Raw genomic sequence first — 24,238 nt, 5'->3', positions numbered from 1 at the left:
TCACAGTTGGGCTGGCTAGACTGAAGATATTATAATAATCTGGGCAACATCCATTGAAGTACTTATGTATATACCCAGCTATTTAAAAAAACAGACCCACTCGTAATATTTGAAGAGGTTTATCACGGCTCCAACACACATCCCATATATCACTGGATCATTAGACACGGCCCTGTAGGCTCCTCAGGGCCTTCAGTCTAATGAGGTGATGACGTGTGGCCCCCTCGATTCCACTCCACTGGTCCCACTGTGGCCCACGCTGCACTCTCACTGTCTCACTGCCACATTTTCTCATCTCTTGGAATCCTCATATGAAGAAGGGAGGAGGGAGGGAGTGGAAAATCAGTCTCCATATTTCAGTTTATTAGCAGAGGGAATTAATGAATCAATGTATTCAATGAGGGCTGTATTGTGCAATTTGATGTTTATATTGTCCAGAAAGACTTTATAATAGATTTTGTATTATTATCACCAAAGGCAAATACTACAGCAGAGTTTGTCTGGTCAATGATGTCATTTTCAGAGTGACAATACTGCACAATGCACTTCCAATGATTGGCCTCTGGAACTATTGAGAAGTGTGCACTTTCTTTTATTGGCTGTTGGATGTACTTAGGATTACCTCCGTTTCCAAAGGCATGGGCACACCCCCTCTCCCTTTTCCCCTCTCGGCCGGGACAGTCACTGCGGTGTGTCTGACATTCTTTTACGGCACATGACATTGCAGAAGTGTCCGGAAGCCAGTGAATGACTGACTTGATTCCAGACAGGCTCTGGTTTGACTCTGCGGGGCCACAAAGGGAGGTTGTTATCAGTCCCCTGACGCCAGCACCATGGGATCACCATGGGAGCTGTGGAGAGTGAATAATCACCATGCAGAGGCATACTAGGTCACTGAAGGACTGCCCGCCCAGTCGCCCAGACACAATTCCTAATCACTCTTAGTGTTTGAGATGATGCCTGTTAAGAATCATGAGTATGAGTGTCCCCTGAGGGTTCTTAGTTTGACACAATTATTGGCTCGTAAATAAAAACAGTTTAAACATTGTCCCGCTATCAGATTTTCTTCAGAAATTATTCAGACTCCTTGACTTTTTCCACATTTTGTTACATTACCACCTTATTCTAAAATGGATTAAATAAATACAAAATCATCAGCAATCTACACAGAATACCCCAAAAATGACCAAGCGTAAACAGGTTTTTAGACATTTTTGTAAATGTATTAAATAAAATAAAAACAGATACCTTATTTACATTAGTATTCAGACCCTTTGCTATGAGTCTCGAAATTGAGCTCAGGTGCATCATGTTTCCATGGATCATCCTTGAGATGTTTCTACAACTTGATTTGAGTCCACCTGTGGTATATTCAATTGATTGGACATGATTTTGAAAGAATTGGAAAGACACACCTGTCTATATAAGGTCCCACAGTTGACAGTGCATGTCAGAGCAAGAACCAAGCCATTGTCCGTAGAGCTCAGAGACTGGATTGTGTCGAGGCATATATCTGGGTACCACAACATTTCTGCAAGCTTGAAGGTCCCAAAGAACACAGTGGCCTCCATGATTCTTAAATGGAAGAAGTTTAGAACCACCAAGACTCTTCCTAGAGCTGGCCGCCCGGCCATACTGAGCAATCGGGGGAGAAGAACCTTGGTTAGGGAGGTGACCAAGAACCTGACTGTCACTCTGATAGAGCTCCAGAGTTCCTCTGTGGAGATGGGAGAACCTTCCAGAAGGACAACCATCTCTGCAGCACTCCACCAATCACGCCTTTATGGTAGAGTGGCCAGGAGGAAGCCACTCCTCAGTAAAAGGCACATGGACAGCCCGCTTGGAGTTTGCCAAAAGGAACATAAAGATTCTCAGAACATAAAAAACAATAATCTCTGGTCTGATGAAACCAAGATTGAACTCTTTGGCCTGAATGCCAAGCATCACATCTGGAGGAAACCTGGCACCATCCCTATGGTGAAGCATGGTGGTGGCAGGATGTTTTTCAGCGGCAGGGACTGGGAGACTAGTCAGGATCATGACCAAGATGAACGGAGCAAAGTACTGAAAGATCCTTGATGAAAACCTGCTCCAGAGGGCTCAGGACCTCAGACTGGGGCGAAGGTTCACCTTCTAGCAGGACAACGACTCTAAGCAACCAGCCAAGGCAACACAGGAGTGGCTTCGGGACAAGTCTCTGAATGTCCTTGCCAGAGCCCGGACTTGAACCCGATCGAACATCTCTGGAGAGACCCGAAAATAACTGCAGAGTAGAATGGGAGAAACTCCCCAAATACAGGTGTGCCAAGCTTGTAGCGTCATACCCAAGAAGACTCGAGGCTGTAATCTCTGCCAAAGGTGCTTCAACAACGTGCTGAGTAAAGAGTCTGAATACTTATGTAAATGTGATATTTGCTAAAATTTCTAAAAAACTGTTTTTGCTTTGTCATTATGGGGCTTTGTGTTTAGACTGATGTAACCTAACAAAATGTGGAAAAAGTCAAGGGGTCTGTATACTTTCCGAAGGCACTGTATGACACATGAACATTCTATGTCAATGTGTTTCGATAGGAGTTAAGAAAAGGACATCTATTTCCATCTTGCTTATAGTTATCTATAAGTGACTGCTATTCCTTGGTGAATTCTGTTATTGTGCCTACATAAGCCTCAGAGTAGACATTCAGCTCTCAGACAGAAACGGACATGTATTTTAGACTTTATCACAAAAGACATAGCAACTGCTTAAGACATTAGCTGACCATTTATTGGATAACCTAATAACCAGGCTGGAATGTTTGACATGGAAAACCCCCAAAATATCTTGTGACCAAAGTTTTGGTATTTTATTGGTGTCATTATGTTATTCTCTTCAGTGTCTGACCGTCTGGTGTAATTCTCCTTCACACTATAGTCCTATATCCCAGATGTTATTGTGGCCTTAGGGTCACCAGTTTGGACCTGTCCTTCCTTTTATATGGTATAAATTATTATCAAATAATGCATATTATGGTCTGGATAGATTTTTAGTAAATTGGCTGGAGGCATTCCACAGTGGATCCTGGAACTTGACCAGAATAGGTAATGTCCTGAAGTTAGCCTCCCTTATCTGGGCACTGGTGTAGGGTAGGCTTCACCTTAAAAAATATTACATGAGTGTCTTATAGCTTGTATAGAATAGCCCCACAAGCCTGAATGATGTGTCCACAACTGACTTGAGAAATTCCCTGTCTCTCAGGAGCCAAGGGTAACAGAGTCTTCATTTCGTCATACTATGAAGTGAAGGGTTAGCGTGCTGCGCTAAGAATGTTGACAATCTGTTCCAGAGACTCTGTCACTTCAAAGTGCTGTTTGTGTACCTTAGACTGTCTTTCTCAAAGCGATCTTGATGAAACTCAACAGCTGTCCAACATAGCCCAGATGCTGTAGATAGAACCATTCACTGAATCATTCTGAAAAGCTCTGGACAGTTTTCCTCTTCTGTCAGAATGAATGGGAAAGTCTCATTTGACTAGATTGTGCCAAAGCAGGTGACAAGCATGACCCACATATTTAGTCAGTGTTTTACTGTAGGGCAATTCCACGGTAACAAAATGACGCCGAGACTCACATTTTTCCCTTTAAAAGTATGACAAACAAAAAGCCTTGATTGTAAAGTTACATTTTTTAAAGCAATTTTCAAAAACACATTTACTCGAAGAACAGTGCAGAAGTAAATTTCGGTAACAAAAGAACGGTAAAATGTTCCACAGTTTGTGACCACGCTTTACAAAAAACGGTTAAATATCTACTCTGAATTCAGATTTAAAGATGTCTGCAGAAAGAATGAGGTGTCCGCTATGATATGAAATCTCTTTTGATTATATAATAAGTGAAGTGGATTAACACCTGGTAACAGGACGATAGTAACAAAATGACATCATGGGTCCCTAATCTGTACTATACAGAAATGCATAATTATGAAAGTCATTCTCTTCATGGTGATGTATGCTGAATAGGTACACAAAGGTAGAAACATGTAACATCATTCTTTGCATGTTTGGGTATTATTGTACACACTGGCTATTATTCTAATGAGCTCCAACCCTCAAACAAGACCAAATTTGGTACTAATCATAGATGTCTCTGCTTCACAAGTTTAGACATCACAGTACAGCACAGTAGAGTACAGTACGGCATGGTAGAGTAGAGTTCAGTAAATTATACTGTACTCTACTTTAGTGTACTGTACTAAACTCTACTCTACATTACTGTATTGTACTGACCTATACTCTACTGTCCTTTACTGTGCTAAATTCTACTGTACTGTTTTGTACTGACCCTACTTTACTGTGCTGTCCAAACTTGTGAAACTGTAACGTTCGTCGTTGGGAGAAAGAGAGGAGGACCAAGGTGCAGCGTGGTAAGTATTCATTATGCCTTTTAATGAAAACGAATACTAGAACAAAACAACAAAACTAACAATAAACGAGAATGAAATGAAGCAGTCCTGTCTGGTGACATACACAAAGACAGAAAATAAACACCCACGAAACACAGGTGGAAAAAGGCTACCTAAGTATGATTCTCAATCAGAGATAACTAATGACACCTGCCTCTGATTGAGAACCATACCAGGCCAAACGCAAACCACAACATAGAAAAACGAACATAGACAACCCACCCAACTCACGCCCTGACCATACTAAAACAAATAAATAACAAAAGAACTAAGGTCAGAACGTGACAGTACCCCCCCCCCCCCCCCCCCCCCCTAAGGTGCGGACTCTGGCCGCAAAACCTGAACCTATAGGGGAGGGTCTGGGTGGGCATCTGTCCGCGGTGGCAGCTCTGGCGTGGGACGTGGACCCCACTCCACCATAGTCTTAGTCCGCTTCAGTGGCGTCTTTGGAGCGGCGACCCTTGCCGCCGACCTTGGACTGGGGACCCTAATAAATGGCCCCACTGGACTGAGGGGCGCCTCTGGACTGAGGGGCAGCTCCGGACTGAGGTGCAGCTCCAGACTGAAGGGCAGCTCCGGACTGATGGGCAGCTCCGGAATGAAGGGCAGCTCTGGACTGAGGGGCAGCTCCGGACTGATGGGCAGCTCCGAACTGAAGGGCGGCTCCGGACTGACGGGCAACTCCGAACTGAAGGGCAGCTCCAGACTGAGGGGCAGCTCCAGACTGAGGGGCAGCTCCGGACTGAGGGGCAGCTCCGGACTGATGGACGGCTCTGACAGCTCCTGGCTGATGGACGGCTCTGACGGCTCCTGGCTGGCGGACGGCTCTGACGGCTCCTGGCTGACGGACGGCTCTGTCGGATCCTGGCTGACGGACGGCTCTGGCGGCTCCTGGCTGACGGACGGCTCTGGCGGCTCCTGGCTGACGGACGGCTCTGGCGGCTCAGGACAGACGGGCGGCTCAGGCGGCTCAGAACAGATGGGTGGCCCAGGAGCTGCCCTTCAGTCCGGAGCTGCCCTTCAGTCTGGAGCTGCCCATCAGTCCGGAGCTGCCCTTCAGTCCGGAGCCGACCGTCAGTCGGTGACATCAAAAAAATACAAATTCTGAACGGTTTGTCCTCAGGGTTTTGCCTGCTACATATGTTCTGTTATTCTCACAGATATGATTCAAACAGTTTTCTATCCAAATCTACTAATAATATGCATATTTTATATTCTGGGGATGAGTAGCAGACAGTTGAATTTTTGCATGCTATTTTTCCGAAAGTGAAAATGCTGGCCCCTGCCCAGAAGAAGTTAAACAATGCCACTTCATATAATGTTTTCATACCCTACATTACTCATCTCATATGTATTTACTGTACTCTATACCATCTACTGCATCTTGCCTATGCCGTTCGGCCATCACCCATTTATATATTTTTATGTACATATTCGTATTCATTGCTTTACACTTGTGTGTATAAGGTAGTTGTTGTGAAATTGTTAGGTTATATTACTTGTTAGATATTACTGCATGGTCGGAACTAGAAGCACAAACAAGCATTTCGCTAAACTTGCATTAACACCTGCAAACCATGTGAATGTGACAAATACATTTGATTTGATGTTAGTGCTCATGGAGCTTTTTACATGGAAATCCCCTGTAGTAGCTATGTAGAGAGAGGAAGTGAGGTAAAATGTGTTGTATGATCTAAAGCTTGAAGGAGTGTACAATTACTGGATGTGTTTGTGTGGGCGATATGTGCTAGTGAATTTATTTGCTTAAGCTTCTAATGATGCGCTTTCAGACTTTACACATATACGTGTGGGTGTCTCCCCTAGGAATGGGAGTAAAAATGATAAAATAACCCAAAAGCAAAATCCTATGTGCGTGAATGTGAAAACTTGAAATGTATACGTGTGACTAAGTAGAGCTGTCATCATCTATAAAGTAAAATCCAATGTACAGTGAGGATGTTTGAGTGGGCGTAGTGAATGATCCATCCAGCTGTGTCCCTCAGGGCAGGTAATAATGTATGGTATTGTTAAGGCAGATTGTGTGGGTGCAGAATACTATCCTGTGGCTGGATTTTCTAAAGCATCAGGAATACTCAAGCTTTAAGTGAGGCTGACTGTAGCTAGGTTTCCATCCAATTGGCGACAGATTTTCATGTGAATATTCTAAAATCTGCATAAAACAATTTTCCACCATCAAATCAAATCAAATCACATTTATTTATATAGCCCTTCGTACATCAGCTGATATCTCAAAGTGCTGTACAGAAACCCAGCCTAAAACCCCAAACAGCAAGCAATGCAGGTGTAGAAGCACGGTGGCTAGGAAAAACTCCCTAGAAAGGCCAAAACCTAGGAAGAAACCTAGAGGAACCAGGCTATGAGGGGTGGCCAGTCCTCTTCTGGATGTGCCGGGTGGAGATTATAACAGAACATGGCCAAGATGTTCAAATGTTCATAAATGACCAGCATGGTCAAATAATAATAATCACAGTAGTTGTCGAGGGTGCAGCAAGTCAGCACCTCAGGAGTAAATGTCAGTTGGCTTTTCATAGCCGATCATTAAGAGTATCTCTACCGCTCCTGCGGTCTCTAGAGAGTTGAAAACAGCAGGTCTGGGACAGGTAGCACGTCCGGTGAACAGGTCAGGGTTCCATAGCCGCAGGCAGAACAGTTGAAACTGGAGCAGCAGCACGGCCAGGTGGACTGGGGAAAGCAAGGAGTCATCATGCCAGGTCGTCCTGAGGCATGGTTCTAGGGCTCAAGTCCTCCGAGAGAGAGAAAGAAAGAGAGAAAGAGAGAATTAGAGAGAGCATACTTAAATTCACACAGGACACCGGATAAGACAGGAGAAGTACTCCAGATATAACAAACTGATCATAGCCCCCCAACACATAAACTACTGCAGCATAAATACTGGAGGCTGAGACAGGAGGGGTCAGGAGACACTGTGGCCCCATCCGATGATACCCCCGGACAGGGCCAAACAGGAAGGATATAACTCCACCCACTTTGCCAAAGCACAGCCCCCACACCACTAGAGGGAAATCTTCAACCACCAACTTACCATCCTGAGGCAAGGCCGAGTATAGTCCACAAAGATCTCCGCCACGGCACAACCCAATGGGGTGCGCCAACCCAGACAGGAAGATCACGTCAGTGACTCAACCCACTCAAGTGACGCACCCCTCCTAGGGACGGCATGAAAGAGCACCAGTAAGCCAGTGACTCAGCCCCTGTTTAGAGGCAGAGAATCCCAGTGGAGAGAAGGGAACCGGCCAGGCAGAGACAGCAAGGGCGGTTCGTTGCTCCAGAGCCTTTCCGTTCACCTTCACACTCCTGGGCCAGACTACACTCAATCATATGACCCACTGAAGAGATAAGTCTTCAGTAAAGACTTAAAGGTTGATCTCACATGGGTAGGCAGACCATTCCATAAAAATGGAGATCTATAGGAGAAAGCCCTGCCTCCAGCTGTTTGCTTAGATGTTCTAGGGACAATTAGGAGGCCTGCGTCTTGTGACCGTAGCGTACGTGTAGGTATGTACGGCAGGACCAACTCAGAAAGATAGGTAGGAGCAAGCACATGTAACGCTTTGTAGGTTAACAGTAAAACCTTGAAATCAGCCCTTGCCTTAACAGGAAGCCAGTGTAGGGAGGCTAGCACTGGAGTAATATGATCAAATTTTTTGGTTCTAGTCAGGATTCTAGCAGCCGTATTTAGCACTAACTGAAGTTTATTTAGTGCTTTATCCTTGTAGCCGGAAAGTAGAGCATTGCAGTAGTCTAACCTAGAAGTAACAAAAGCATGGATTAATCTTTCTGCATCATTTTTGGACAGAAAATGTCTGATTTTTGCAATGTTGCGTAGATGGAAAAAAGCTGTCCTTGAAACAGTCTTGATTTGTTCGTCAAAAGAGAGATCAGGGTCCAGAGTAACGCCGAGGTCCTTCACAGTTTTATTTGAGACGACTTTACAACCATCAAGATTAATTGTCAGATTCAACAGAAGATCTCTTTGTTTCTTGGGACCTAGAACAAGCATCTCTGTTTTGTCCGAGTTTAAAAGTAGAACGTTTTCAGCCATCCACTTCCTTATGTCTGAAACACAGGCTTCTAGCGAGGGAAATTCTGGGGCTTCACCATGTTTCATTGAAATGTACAGCTGTGTGTCATCTGCATAGCAGTGAAAGTTAACATTATGTTTTCGAATGACATCCCCAAGAGGTAAAATATATAGTGAAAACAATAGTGGTCCTAAAACGGGAACCTTGAGAAACACAGAAATGTACAGTTGATTTGTCAGAGGACAAACCATTCACAGAGACAAACTGATATCTTTCTGACAGATAAGATCTAAACCAGGCCAGAACTTGTTCGTGTAGACCAATTTCGGTTTCCAATCTCTCCAAAAGAATGTGGTGATCGATGGTTTTAAAGGCAGCACTAAGGTCTAGAAGCACGAGGACAGATGCAGAGCCTCGGTCTGACGCCATTAAAAGGTAATTTACCACCTTCACAAGTGCAGTGTCAGTGCTATGATGGGGTCTAAAACCAGATTGAAGCATTTCGTATACATTGTTTGTCTTCAGGAAGGCAGTGAGTTGCTGCGCAACAGCTTTTTCTACATTTTTTGAGAGGAATGGAAGATTCGATATAGGCCGATAGTTTTTTAAATTTTCTGGGTCAAGGTTTGGCTTTTTCAAGAGAGGCTTTATTACTGCCACTTTTAGTGAGGTTGGTACACATCCGGTGGATAGAGAGCCATTTATTATGTTCAATATAGGAGGGCCAAGCACATGAAGCAGCTCCTTAAGTAGTTTAGTTGGAATAGGGTCCAGTATGCAGCTTGAAAGTTTAGAGGCCATGATTATTTTCATCATTGTGTCAAGAGATATAGTACTAAAACACTTAAGTGTCTCTCTTGATCCTAGGTCCTGGCAGAGTTGTGCAGACTCAGGACAGCTGAGCTTTGGAGCAATACGCAGATTTAATGAGGAGTTCGTAATTTGCTTTCTAATGATCATGATCTTTTCCTCAAAGAAGTTCATGAATTTATTATTGCTGAAGTGAAAGCCATCCTCACTTGGGGAATGCTGCTTTTTAGTTTGCTTTGCGACAGTATCAAAAAGATACTGCAAATGTATTGCAGATAAAAGTCTGTGCGTGATGACGTAGTGCACATACAAATAATTTTTGCGGTTAAATTCCCATGTACTGAATAAAAAATACAAGTTAAATGGGTTTCCATCGCATTTTCAACTCTAGTGATGGTTTTGTCACAAATGTGACCACTCTGGTCTTGGCACGTGTGCTCTAGCCAACAGCTGGCAGATACAGTGCGGGTAGGCTACCTACATGATGAGATTATTATGGATAAGACCGAGATTATTTTTATTTGTCAAATGGCAGCTAATCATCGATCATCATGTCACCAGAATAAGACCCTCAATATTTATTGGAAAGGAGCGTCAAACTCCTTTGTGTGTGTGCACTTTCACCACCCTGTGAAGTTAATAATTAATTTCATCTGTAGCCTAATAAACTGCATGCTTTCCCGAGACGTAGTGGGCGAACTACACAACATATTGTGCAGACTCAGGACAGCTGAGCTTTGGAGCAATACGCAGATTTAATGAGGAGTCCTTTTAATTTGCTCCAGACGCGTGAGTACAAATTGACTAAAATAGGATGGTTATTAGCACTGTTTTTCTCCGCCATTTCCACCGCCACCTAATTAATTTTAGAGACACAAAAAGATCACTCCATGTCGAACAAACAATGTCTGTCGGCATTTAGAAATATGTACCAGCATTTCCTGTGTCCATCAGCCTGGTCGTGACTTTTTTGATGCGTTAGGTAATTCATCCGCATGAAATGGTTGAATGGAAACCTGGTTAGTGTGGATGATGTCAGAGAGGTTGCAGTGAGAGAGCTTTCTGAGCCTGCTATTGGGTTTGACATAGAAGGAAACTGGAGAAATTACGGAAACTGCAACCAGTGTCTCTTCAAAGTATACAGTGCTGAATGGGGAGTCTGGGCTCTTGTTGGGCCACTCAAGGAAATTCAGAGGCTTGTCCCAAAGCCACTCCTGCATTGTCTTGGCTGTGTGCTTAGGGTCGTTGTCCTGTTGGAAGGTGAACCTTCGCCCTTAGTCTGAGGTCCCGAGCACTCTGGAGCAGGTTTTCATGAAGGATCTCTCTGTACTTTGCTCTGTTCATCTTTGCCTCGATCCTGACTAGTCTCCCGGTCCCTGCCGCTGAAAAACATCCCCACAGCATGATGCTGCCACCATGCTTCACAGTAGGAATGGTGCCAGGTTTCCTCCAGACGTGACGATTGGCATTGAGGCCAAAGAGTTCAATCTTGGTTTCGTCAGACCAGAGTATCTTGTTTCTCATGGTCTGAGAGTCTTTAGGTGCCTTTTGGCAAACTCCCAGCTGGCTATCATGTGCCTTTTACTGAGGAGTTGCTTCCGTCTGGCCACTGCCATAAAGGCGTTGGTGGAGTGCTACAGAGATGGTTCTCTTTCTGGAAGGTTCTTCCATCTCCACAGAGGAACTCTGGAGCTCTGACAGAGTGACCATTGGGTTCTTGGTCACCTCCGTGACCAAGGCCCATCTCCTCCGATTGCTCAGTTTGGCTACGCGGCCAGCTCTAGGAAGAGTCTTGGTGGTTCCAAACATCTTCCATTTAAGAATGATTGAGGCCACTGTGTTCTTGGGGGCCTTCAATGCTGCATGTTGTGTTACACTTCCCTAGATCTGTGCCTCGACACAAACCTGTCTCGGAGCTCTGCGGACAATTCCTTTGACCTCATGGCTTGGTTTTACTCTGACATGCACTGTCAACTGTGGGACTTTATATAGACAGTTGTGTGCCATTCCAAATCATGTCCAATCAATTGAGTTTACCACAGGTGGACTCCAATCAAATTGGAGAAAGGATGATCAATGGAAACAGGATGTACCTGAGCTCAATTTCGAGTCTCATAGCAAAGGGGCTGAATACTTATGCAATTTTTTTTTTAATTTGCGAAAATTTCTGAAAACCTGTTTTCATTTTGTCATTATGGGGTATTGTGTGTATATTGAGGTTTAAAAAAAAAATTGCATAATGTGTCTGAATACTTTCCGAAGGCACTGTAGATCCGATCCCTGTTTTCAGAGGTTCAGGCTGTGACGATGATATATTTACAAATGAATAGCAAACTAAGTTAATATAAGTGCTCTAGTCTAGAGTATAGTATAAAACTACAAATTGTCTGCTGTTTCACAAAACCCTTTGACTGAAATGTTTGTTTTTAACCCTTCATTGGTTTTCAATTCCTATGTGAACAATCAATGTTTTTCTTTTCCTATCTCTTGATCAAGTCAATTGTAAAATAAGATTGTTTTGGACCTGCCTTTGTGTTATGCTTGGCAGCCTTATGGAGTAGGCCGAGATGGAACACTGTACCATTTTCAGTTTGCAACAAAGGCTTTTGTCTGTTTGGTTTCCATGGAGATCTTTAGTTCGATCTTGATAAAGGCCCTTTTCAATACAGTCACTGAAATGTTTCTATGTAGGAGACTGGAGAGAGAAATGGCGCTGGATCAAAAGAGAAAACGTGAACGGGTGAAGGAGAAATCAAATTAATAATTTAGAGAAAGGCAGCACAAAATTGAAAACGAGAGCCGGAGTGGATCCAGTACAGCTGTAACTAAATGGCAATAAGTTATTGTAAAGTATTGCTGATCTGTGTTTGGCCACACATGCAGCTTTAAGAAAAATATTGAGAAAGTGGGCCCTTTTTTCCCCTGTTATTAAGTAGCATTGGGTTCAATGTAAACAATGAAAAATGCTAAGCATATTCTGATGATGCAATCATCCCCATGCCAGCGTCCTGCTTTCTAGGCTCATATTGACCCAAAATTGACCTCTTTTTTTACATTTCCTTTTATTTATACATCGATGTGCCAGTCTGCAGATCAGTTTATTTGACCCCTGATGTGCTCGTGTTGAGCCTGTGCTCAGAGAAGGCACAATGTGTGTCGCTCTTAGGGTAGGAGAGAATGATGAAATTACCCTCCTCAAGAAGAGAGGCTTTGAAAGTGAAATGAGTCAGCAGTTGGTATGGATTAGCCCTGATTTAAAGGATAGAATGTTGATCTACTGTTTGTTTGTGAATGTTTGTTTTTTGGTGTATGACGTCATCTCTGCATGTCAGTGTCAGTACCATCAATGTCTGTATGTTTTGTGTCTGTGTTCAGTGCACTGTCCTGGACAATGAATACATCCTCTGTCGACCTGTAAGATGGGTGATATTTGTAGTCTGTAATAGGATGATGGATGGATACAAGCCGAGGTACAATTTGTTGAAGGTCGTCCATAGATAGGCATTTAATGGATTCTCGCCTTCCCTTTATCCTCTCCTCCTCTCCTCCCTCTTTCTGTCTCTTGTGAGGTGCTCACCTTCCTCTACCACACAGGCTAAAAATATATATTTTCGACCTGTTATCCATCTACTGCCTTATGTAGATGAGACACACACACACACACACACACACACACACACACACACACACACACACACACACACACACACACACACACACACACACACACACACACACACACACACACACACACACACACACACACACACACACACACACACACACACACACACACACACACACACACACACATCAGCATCTAGATTCTGTATCTTATCCCGGCCCTTTATAGCCTACAGTCACAGCAGACCAACCCTCTCTCTTCTCTCTCTCCATCTCTCTGTCTTACCCAGCACACAGTGGGTGAACACAACATCTCCCTGCATCATCAGAGTGACAGGATGGGAGGATGTCGGTGGGGGTGTGAGGATGATGCGTTGCTGGGGCTGAGCCTCTTTGGTGAAGCAGGTTTAGAATTAGAGTATCCAGACATACTACCCCTGAGCCAAACCCATTACATACTGCAGACGCTCTCATGCAATCTAGCAAATGTGGAGAACAACATTGCTCACTGTATGGAAGAATGATTTGTAAAATCCATAGCCCTTATCCCACACCAGTGATCCCGGTCATGGTTCGATAGCTCTCAACCATCGATAGTGGTTGATTCCCCAGGTGGTCTGGTTAAGTACTGCAAGACAGGTGCTGTTGGTATTCAGCATCATTTACGGTGTGCTGCTTTCACCACTAGATACCATTCTGCTGTGCTGTCTCTGAGTCTTCGTGTTAATCTCTTCCACTGCCACTGCTGGTCGCCACCATGCAGTCTCCTCCCCTCCTAAGTCCATGTCCTGACACACTTTCAGACGTGTGTGTGTGTGTGTGTGTGTGTTTCTCTATGATTGCGGCTCTGTTGGCCCTCAGACAGTCTACACTAGCCAGAGCACCATTGTCCAATGTTTGCTGACTGTTGGTGTTCAGATAGACTTCTCCTCTCAACGATTTGCTGAGTTCATCAGGCAAACACTGGCCTGTCCCATTGAAATGAGCTGAGTTGATTCACTTAGTCTGGCCAATGACTGTCTGACTGCAGCAGAACACAGGGGCTAGCAGAGGGAGAACAAGGCAGGCTGCTAAGGCTGTAATGAGCATGTTTTTGGGTGGAACGTACTAAAAATGGTGGTGGGTACTGGGTACTAGATGTGGTGTATACTTTAGATGTGGTGTATACTATTTGCAAGATTTGTATTTTTTTGTGGTGCAGCGGGACTTTTCATTGGACTGTAGCAAGGTATCCCTTCAAACATGATTTTTTTTTTACAGTCATACTCTGATTTTATCTGTATGAAATGTTGCTGAGGAATATTTCATGTTTACCAGCATAGTTTAGAAAATGCTGTGTGTGCTGTGTCCTACAATAGTGTTGTTGGCCAGATTGTGTTAAACTTGTTTGTCTAACTTTGTTTTATAGGTGCTCTGAAAGCCAACTTGAGTTTAATGAGCCTAATATGCAAACCTCTGCGGCCACGTTGCATGCGCAAGCTCTGCAAAAAGTATGTGGACACCTGCTTGTCGAACATCTCATACCTAAATCATGGGCATTATTATGGAGTTGGTCCCCCCTTTGCTGCTATAACTGCCTCCTCTCTCTGGGAAGGCTTTTCACTAGATGTTGGAACATTGCTGCGGGGACTTGCTTCCATTCAGCCACAGGAGCATTAGTGAGGTTGGGCACTGATGTTGGGCGATTAGGCCTGGCTTGCAGTTGGCGCTCCAATTCATCCCAAAGGTGTTTGATGGGGTTGAGGTCAGGGCTCTGTGCAGGCCAGTCAAGTTCTTCTACACCGATCTGGACAAACCATTTCTGCATGGACCTTGCTCCGTGCACAGGGGCATTGTCATGCTGAAACAGGAAAGGGCCTTCCCCAAACTGTTGCCCCAAAGTTGGAAGCACAGAATCGTCTAGAATGTAATTGTATGCAGTATTGTTAAGATTTCTCTTCACTGGAACTAAGGGGCTTAGCCGGAACCATGAAAAACAGCCCCAGACCATTATTCCTCCTCCACCAAACTTTACAGTTGGCACTATTCAATGGGGCATGTAGCGTACTCCTGGCATCTGCAAAACCCAGATTCGTTCGTCAGACTGCCAGATGGTGAGGCGTGATTCATCACTCCAGTTTCCACTGCTCCAGAGTCCAATGGTGGCAAGCTTTACACTACTCCAGCCGATGCTTGGCATTGCACATGGTGATCTTAGGTTTGTGTGCGGCTGTTCGGCCATGGAAACCCATTTCATGAAGCTCCCGACGAACAGTTATTGTGCTGACATTGCTTCCAGAAGCAGTTTGGAACTCGGTAGTGAGTGTTGCAACCGAGGACAGAAGATATTTACGCACTATGCGATTCAGCACTCAGCAGTCCCATTCTGTGAGCTTTTGTGGCCTACCAATTCGTGGCTGAGCCGTTGTTGATCCTAAATGTTTTCACTTCACAATAACAGCACTTACAGTTCACCGGGGCAGCTCTAGCAGGGCAGAAATGTTACGAACTGACTTGTTGGAAAGCTGGCATCCTATGACTATGCCAGATTGAAAGTCCCTCAGCTCTTCAGTAAGGCCATACTACTGCCAATGTTTGTCTATGGAGATTGCATGGCGGTGTGCTTGATTTTATACACCTGTCAGCGACGGGTGTGGCTGAAACAGCCAAATCCACTAAGTGGTTAGAATGCATCACTGTTTAATTAAATGTCTCGATTTGTAGCTAACATTAAAATAATTGACCATGGGGATCGTACTTGATCACAATAAACTAATTTTACAGTCCAAAACAGCCTTCAATTATTATTATTTTTGGTCACTCTGGTGATCGAATTTACATAGGCTTTTTAGGATAGACCATGGCTTTTGGCACCACTAGGTTGCTACGCAGTAGACGACCAACAGAGTTTGTGACTTCACGCTCCAGACCGGACACTGGGGGCCTGGTGTGGATGGACAAAATCAACATGCACGCATGAGGACACACGATGGTGCATGCGGACACGCGTGTGGCCAGTGCAGTCAGCATGTAATGGAGCCTCACAGTTGCTGCCATTGCCAACAGATGAGAATTCAGCTTTATTCTATGTATTGGAGTAGTTACATTTTATCACCAGGAGATGGTACTGTAAACAAGCTTTACAAATTCACACAAGCTGTTTGAGACATTAGGGGGAGACAACTTACTTCTAATTTGGACAGAATTGGTCAGAATCTCTATAACCAGTACAATATAATCATTGAAGATTAGGGCTTGAGATTAAAGACTAATGTTAGGATGTAGTTGGAATAGCAATGCACATTTGCTTGATTTAACACACCCTTGGTTGATTATGTAAAATCATCATACGCCTGATCATTTCCCTAAACACATCATCTCCTCTGTGTCCACAGGGCTTCAGAAGTGGCCGATGTGTGGCAGTGTGACAGTTGAAGGGTCAGGATGACATCTGTAGCCGCCGATTACGACCACATGGAGATCCAGCAGCAGCAACAGCAGCAGCAGCAGCAGCAGCAGTACAGCAGCGACATTGTCAACAACCGCTGGGATGCTGACGAGTGGGACAACGAAAACAGCTCGGCCAGGCTGTTTGAACGCTCCCGCATCAAGGCCTTGGCAGGTAGGTGTAACCGATGTGAAATGGCTAGCTAGTTAGCGGTGGTGCGCGCTAATAGCGTTTCAATCGGTGACGTCACTCGCTTTGAGACCTTGAAGTAGTGGTTCTCCTTGCTCTGCAGAGGCCGCGGCTTTTGTGGAGTGATGGGTAACGATGCTTCGTGGGTGACTGTTGTTGATGTGTGCAGAGGAACCCTGGTTCGCGCCAGGGTTCGGGGCGAGGGGACGAGGGGACGGAATAAAGTTATACTGTTACATAGGCACCAGAACTACAACACTACTGGATCTGAGGACCATCTTACACATGGATATACTGTTTTACATTGTCCTTTCCAGCACAGTTCAAGCATCTACGGTGGATACGCAAACAACTTTGTCCCCTGCTCCAACCGACTGGTCATAGACTAACTAAACACTAGGGGCCAATACTGGCCCCAACTGACACAGCACAAGCTTCTTCTATTGCATAAATGGGTTACAAATGTCACAGTGATGTATACTTCCTCATAGGGTCAGGCTGGATTCAGCCTATCATTTGGCTACTCTTGAGCCAATTGAACTCTCCAGCTACTCTCTTGATCTAATCAGATTAATTTTCTGTGATACACATGATTAAGCTGTATTGCTTGTTAATTGGGATCAATAGGCTTTAATGTCATTGAGGTGAGTATGTCCACTGTCTCTGGACCGCATAAAGTACTTCTGTGAAGATTAACAGGGGATTAGTGGACACAGAGTTACAGAATAGCCGTTAACAAGGAATACTTAATTATGTAAAATGAGGATTAACTCTGGGGCCAGGTAATCTATGTTGTACAGAAAATAAATATACTAACGTACAGTAAGTGGCCAAAGCCCTGTGTTATTGTAGAAAAGTATACACACACAGGCTGCCACTGCCTCCTTTTAAGATGAAGCATTGTAGCTAGAATGGCCATTATAAAGCCATATCCTCCTGTCCTAAGGTCTATGTGGCACTGTTGTTGTTCCATAATGCCCTTCTTACATCTTAATACAATGCGGTATTTGGGCTCACCCAGACAATGAAAAGAGACCACCTACTGTACCCCCCTACAGTACAGAATGTGTCCCTGCTGAGGTGTTCCCCTTTTACCCCCAGTAGTATTCGTGGTGGCACTCTGTTTGTGCTGGAATCGTAGCTGTAGGTCTGTTTTTGGGCTCCGTAGTTCACTGGTTTCTAGGCTAATATGCTAGTGTTCCACTTAACTAAATAATTCACCTGCCTCTTAAATATGCAGGAGTTGTTGGGGACTACAGCACCACAACATGGCTTCTCCGGCTCTTTGACTTTCAGTTATTTGGTCTTTCATTCATGATAATGGCTGTATTCTTGTTATTGGGCCATATGTATTGTAAATCCTGCTTTTCTCTTATCCCCATAGAGTAGCTTGTGTCACTGTCTGAGTTGCTTTTTGTAGACTATGTACAGTGCCTTCGGAAAATATTCAAACCCCTTGACTTTTTACACATTTTGTTGCGTTACAGACGTACTCTAAAATGGATTAAATAGAAAAAGAATCTGCAGCAATCAACACACAATACCCATAGTGACAAAGCGAAAACAGGTTTTTAGACAATTTTGCAAGTATTCAGCCCCTTTGCTATGAGACTCGAAATTGAGCTCAGGTGCATCCTGTTTCCATTGATAATCCTTGAGATGTTTCTACAACTTGATTGGAGTCCACATGTGGTAAATTCAATTGATTGGATATGATTTGGAAAGGCGCACACACACCTGTCTATATAAGGTCCCACAGATGTCAGAGAAAAAAACAAGCCATGATGTCAAAGGAATTGTCTGTAGTGCTCCGAGAAAGGATTGTGTCGAGGCACAGATCTGTGGAAGGGTACCAAAACATTTCTGCAGCATTGCATGACCCCAGGAACACAGTGGCCTCCATCATTCTTAAATGGAAGACTTTTGGAACCTCTAAGACTCTTCCTAGAGCTGACCGCCCGGCCAAACTGAGTATTGGGGGGGGGAGAAGGGCCTTGGTCAGGGAGGTGACCAAGAACCCGATGGTCACTCTGACAGAGCTCCAGAGTTCCTCTGTGGCGATAGGAGAACTTTCCAGAAGTACATCCATCTCTGCAACACTCCACCAATCACGCCTTTATGGTAGAGTGGCCAGACGGAAGCCACTCCTCAGTAAAAGGCACATGACCGCTCGCTTGGAGTTTGCCAAAAGGCACCTAAAGACTCTCAAACCATGAGAAACAACATTTTCTGGTCTGATGAAACAAAGATTGAACACTTTGGCCTCAATGCCAAGCATCACATCTGGAGGAAACCTGGCATGGTGATGGCAGCGTCATGCTGTGGGGATGTTTTTCAGCGGCAGGGACTGGGAGACTAGTCAGGATCAAGGCAAAGATTAACGGAGTAAAGTACAGAGCGATCTTTCGTGAAAGCCTGCTCCAGAGTGTTCAGGACCTCAGACTGGGATGAAGGTTCACCTTCCAACAAGACAACGACCCTAAGCACACGGCCAAGAGAATGCAGGAGTGGCTTCGGGACAAGTCTTCGAATGTCCTTGAGTGGCCCAACCAGAGCCCAGACTTGAACCCGATCAAACATCTCTGGAGAGACCTGAAAATAGCTGTGCAGTATAGTCCCCATCCAACTTGACAGAGGTTGAGAGGATCTGCAGAGAAGAATGAGAGAAACTCCCCAAATACAGGTGTGCCAAGCTTGTAGGGTCATACCCAAGAAGACTCAATGCTGTAATCGCAAACAATAGTAGTGAATTTCTAGTGTAACTTGATCACCTCTCTTGCGCTGCTCAACAGTGGATTGTCACATCATTAAACTTCAGTTTGCTTGCTCTGTGTGCTCTTTGTAAACAAATATGACATGTGAATAGCTCAATTACATTTTTGTGAATATGTTTTTTTGGGGTGAGTGGAAAATCATACTGTGGGTATTTCAAAATACCCCGGTTTATGGAATATACAGTATTCCGCCCAAGCCTAATCAGTTACATTTTTTTTCATATCAATATCATATATTTAAAAAAAATGTTATATCACATCGTAACGTGGTTTCAGTTCCTTATGAGCCACCATAGTTGTTGTCATGTGATGAGAGCTCAAACTGTTCCAAATTTGAACAAGCAAACTGACTGGCTAGCTAGCTAGACCTAAATTGGAGTAAACTAATTTAGCCGTACCACTATTCCAAATCTGTAGCTACATTTCTAGCTATACATTTTGTGCCCATTCCGTCTTTGTCCGATTAGCAAAAAATCTGATCTGTAGGAGAGAGTTGAGCTTGTGGACCACTGATTTGGCCAGCTCATCCTTCTCTAGGCCGCTGGTTGGCCAGTTCGTCATCCTTAGCGAGATGACATCATGTTCTATGAGGAAATATAAATACTTTTTTTCAATGTTCTGTTTGAGATACAAGTTTTGAGTTGTTTTTTAAAATTATATTTTTCTCTAATTATTGCTTTGGCCAGTATAGTACCAGTATAGAACGAGTCAACAAATTTCTTTAGATATGACTTAAAAGAATGTTAACTTTTAAAAGTGAGATTTTTACTGGGCCGTTACTTTAAACTACACATAATGCAAATAATATATATATGGTACAAATATCCATATGTCTTACCAAGTGCTAGCTGGCTATTTTGTCGGGTGGGTTCCACCACTGATTTGTGGGCTGGTCACTAACGTTAGCTAACATAAACTCACCCCATTCCGTACAAATGTGCGCAACCGCAACATTCAAACGAGGCAGCAAAGAAAACTAATGGGACTGTAGCGACTGTGTTGACTTCAAAATCAGGTGTGTGAACTACGTTTCTATTCAAGCGTTGATCGACATGGTAATGGCTCTATAGTATTGGAGAAAAGTTGAAAAAACTGACCCTCCGTTACATCGTGACGTGTCATGCCGTAACGTACAGCACGCATAAAGCAACTGTTTCTGTCTTACAATCTCTCTCCACCAGGTGTAGCACTTCTCTCATTGTTTAAAAACAAGAAATGGACAGTGACGGGGGTACGGGGGGGATACCTTGTCATTTTTTGCGTCATCACTGTAAGCGATCATGACTCTCAAAGCCGCTGTTTACTTCTGAAGATCCCTTTAGCACTGCCCTAAAAACCTGATTCAAATTCGACACAAACCTTCAAATAGGTATGTAATGACACATTATATAAACTCTTTATAGTGTTTTATTTACATATTAACCTGTTTGGCGTGCAAGCCCGACGTCGGTACATTTATGGCAACAGCCACTTCAAGTGCAGGGCGCGAAATTCAAAATATATATTTTTTTAATATTTAACTTTCACACATTAACAAGTCCAATGCAGCATATGAAAGGTACACATCTCGTGAATCCAGCCAACATGTCAGATTTTTAAAATGTTTTACAGGGAAGACAAAATATGTAAATCTATTAGCTAACCACGTTAGCAAAAGACTCCACTTTTATTACTCCATCAGTTTTTGACTCCATCAGTAGCAATCACAAATTCGGCCAAATAAAGATATAAATAGCCACTAACCAAGAAACAACCTCATCAGATGACAGTCTGATAACATATTTATTGTATAGCATATGTTGTTTTCGAAAAATGTGCATATTTCAGGTATAAATCATAGTTTACATTGCAGCTACAGTCAGAAATTGCACCGAAAGCAGACAGAAAAATTACAGACACCAACGCCAAATAACTAAATACTCATCATAAAACATTTCTGAAAAATACATAGTGTACAGCAATTGAAAGACAGGCATCTTGTGATTCCAGACAATATTTCCGGTTTATCAAGTATTTTACAGCGAAAACACAATATAGCTTTATATTAGCGTAGCCACAATAGCCAGAAACACTTGGGCGCCGACGACCAGTTCACATGCACGACAGATATTAGAAATAGCATCATAAAATGTTTCTTACTTTTGGTGATCTTCCGTCAGAATGTTGGACAAGGTGTCCTTTGTCCAGAACAGTCGTTGTTTGGATCTGGAACGGCAAATTTCCCTCTTGATTTAGCATGGGCACTTGCCAAGTGGCACGGATCTCTCTAACGTCAACAAAGTCAGAGAACGGAACACGGCAAAACTCCCGAAAAAATTTCAATAATCTGATTAAACTATATTGGAAAAACATACTTTACGATGATATGGTCACATGTATCAAATAAAATCTAAACCGGAGATGTTAGTCGTCCATAACGACAGCTAAACAGAAGACAAATCCATGTCTTCTTTCGCGCGCTCCGGAAACAGGAAATGGACGGTCACATCATACAAAGAGCTTTAATTCCACCTCAGACCAAGATAGACACGAAATTTCTTCTCTCACCGCCTCTTGACAACCAGCGGAAGGTGTATGAAGTGTATGTAGACTCTTACGTTCATTGCCCATGTATAGGCATGAAGTTGAACAGAGCATCGATTTCTGACATTCCACTTCCTGGTCAGGAAATGTGCTGCAGAAGGAGTTCTGTTTCACTCAGAGAAATAATTCAAACGGTTTTAGAAACTAGAGAGTGTTTTCTATCCAATAGTAATAATAATATGCATATTGTACGAGCAAGAATTGAGTACGAGGCCGTTTGAAATGGGCACGATTTAACTGGCTACTCAATACTGCCCCTTGCAGCCATAAGAAGTTTTAAAGGCGATAAGGTGATAAGTTGGACAGATCGAGTGAAAAAAAGCAGTTTTCCCACACATCTCCTCTCCTTCTCACTACCACGCATTAGTTTCGCTTCCCCACCCGCCATTTTTAAAAAGACCCGACGGAGCTCATTGCCTTGAATTATGCAGAAACGGGCAGCTTGGAGGTAATGTCATTAATTTTGTTGGAAAGGGGAGAAATTGTGCTTTACAATGGCACTCCGCTTTGGGTCGTGCAGAAGAACAGCCCTTAGAAATGGTATATTGGCCATTATAAACTGGGTGGTTCGAGCTCTGAAATGCTGATTGGCTGACAGCCGTGGTATACCACGGGTATGACAAAACATTTATTTTTAATGCTCTAATTACGTTGGTAACCAGTTTATAACAGCAAGAAGGCACCTCGGGTTTGTGGTATGTGGCCAATATAGCATGGCTGTCATGCATAATAACAGCCCTTAGCTGTGGCCATATACCACACGCCCTTGGGCCTTATTGCTTAAATATACCACACCCCCTGGGGCCTTATTGTTTAAATACTGTATATAGCATAATTTGTATTGTTAGGTCTGAGGTATATTGTTCGTGTAACACCGGTTATCATGTTGTGTGGTATTATTACTTTCCCCTGTTTTCGAATTAAGCAGATCTGATTTAATTGATTACTGCACCAGTCATGTATTCATGTAATCCATCTCTATACTGACCTGATGTTTGTGTAGTACAAACCCTTTCTCTCCGCCCTACCCTCTCTTGCTTTTTTCTCTCTTTCGTTCACTCTCTCTCACTCCCTCTCCCTCGCTCCCTCTTAGCATTTGCTGGCCAGATGTAAGTTTAACGTTGCAGTGGCGATGGCATTCTGCTCCTTTGGCGTCTCTTAATGGAGGTGACTGCGCTTACATCACTCACACACGCCTGCCCCTTTTTTCAGAGGCGTTCATCATCAGTTAGGCAGCCAAGCAGTGTGGTTCTGCCTATGTCAGCAGTTTAATATGGAATATTGCCATTTTCTCACATTGTTAGTTGTGGAGAGCTCACCAGTGTGGTGAAACATGTATTTATAGGCATTTACTGTATTTAAGTAAAATCTTCAATTCAGAATCACCTCTCAAAATGTTGCCAAACAGTTCCAGTTAAGGTTAGCTGTACAGTGCAGGGCAGGGCAAGGCACAATTGGCCCAGCGTCGTCCAGGTTAGGGGAGGGTTTGGCTGAGATAGGCTGTCATTGTAAAATAGGAATTTGTTCTTAACTGACCTGCCTAGTTAAATAAAAATAAAAATAAATACATTACATAATGCACCCGCCACCACACTAAACCATGCTGTTCAAGTATACAGAATGACTTAGGAGGTGCTAGGTCTTGTGTTTGATCACACTAACATGTCTGTGTAAACCAATCAAGTCTATGGTGTAAACTGATGCCCCCTCCTGAGGCACAGGCTAGTTTTCTCCTGAACAGTGCGTATGGCCTGGTGTGATTCACCTCCACAGTGTGCATATGATAGGTAGGCAAATATAAAACCACTTGGGGCTAACTGCACTGATCCCTCTAGAAACAGATCTGTATCTCCTTACACTGAAGGAAGGAGCAAGGGAGTGTGTATGTATGGCTAACAGTACATATTCAATTTGGAGCTAATCCCAAATTAGGGTATGGTATGTACAGTAGTGTACAGTATGAGAATACGCCCAACAGCCAAGAGGTTTGTGTGTGAATGTCTGTCTGCGATGGTAAATAATGTCATGAAGAACCCCCTGCACTTGCTAAGATAGTCTGCACTGCGGGATGCTGGTTTCCAGTAAGAGTGTTTGTGGATTTTTTTTACACCCTTTCAATTTGTGTGTATTGACCTGTTTGTAACCTTGGCAGTATCCCTGCTGTGTTTCTGGTAAACGTCGCTCTGCTTGACCCTGGAAAGTCCAGGAATAACCAGTGCGGAGGTCACAGGAATGGCTGTGGAGTTGAGGAGAGCAATCGCCACATTCTGAAAAGCCGGCCCAGCCAAGACGTGTAAATAAATAAAACTAGCCATGGCAGCCTCCTCTC

General features: G+C 43.7%; 1 protein-coding gene across 1 annotated transcript in view; it reads left to right on the top strand.

Moving 5' to 3' along the window:
- Positions 1 to 24,238, top strand: part of LOC129858541 (spectrin beta chain, non-erythrocytic 1-like) — a 123,134-nt gene that overhangs the window by 19,332 nt on the left and 79,564 nt on the right. Inside the window, exon 2 of the mRNA XM_055927863.1 lies at positions 16,311 to 16,537. Coding sequence (XP_055783838.1) covers positions 16,360 to 16,537 — 178 coding nt within the window. The 5' untranslated portion in view covers positions 16,311 to 16,359. The remainder of the gene's footprint in view (positions 1 to 16,310; positions 16,538 to 24,238) is intronic.

This window comes from Salvelinus fontinalis, chromosome 1 (genome assembly GCF_029448725.1).
Source record: "Salvelinus fontinalis isolate EN_2023a chromosome 1, ASM2944872v1, whole genome shotgun sequence".
NCBI classification, from domain to species: Eukaryota; Metazoa; Chordata; class Actinopteri; order Salmoniformes; family Salmonidae; genus Salvelinus; species Salvelinus fontinalis.
The sequence above is the reverse complement of the archived record's forward strand: the minus strand, read 5'-3'. Positions and strand labels throughout refer to the sequence as shown.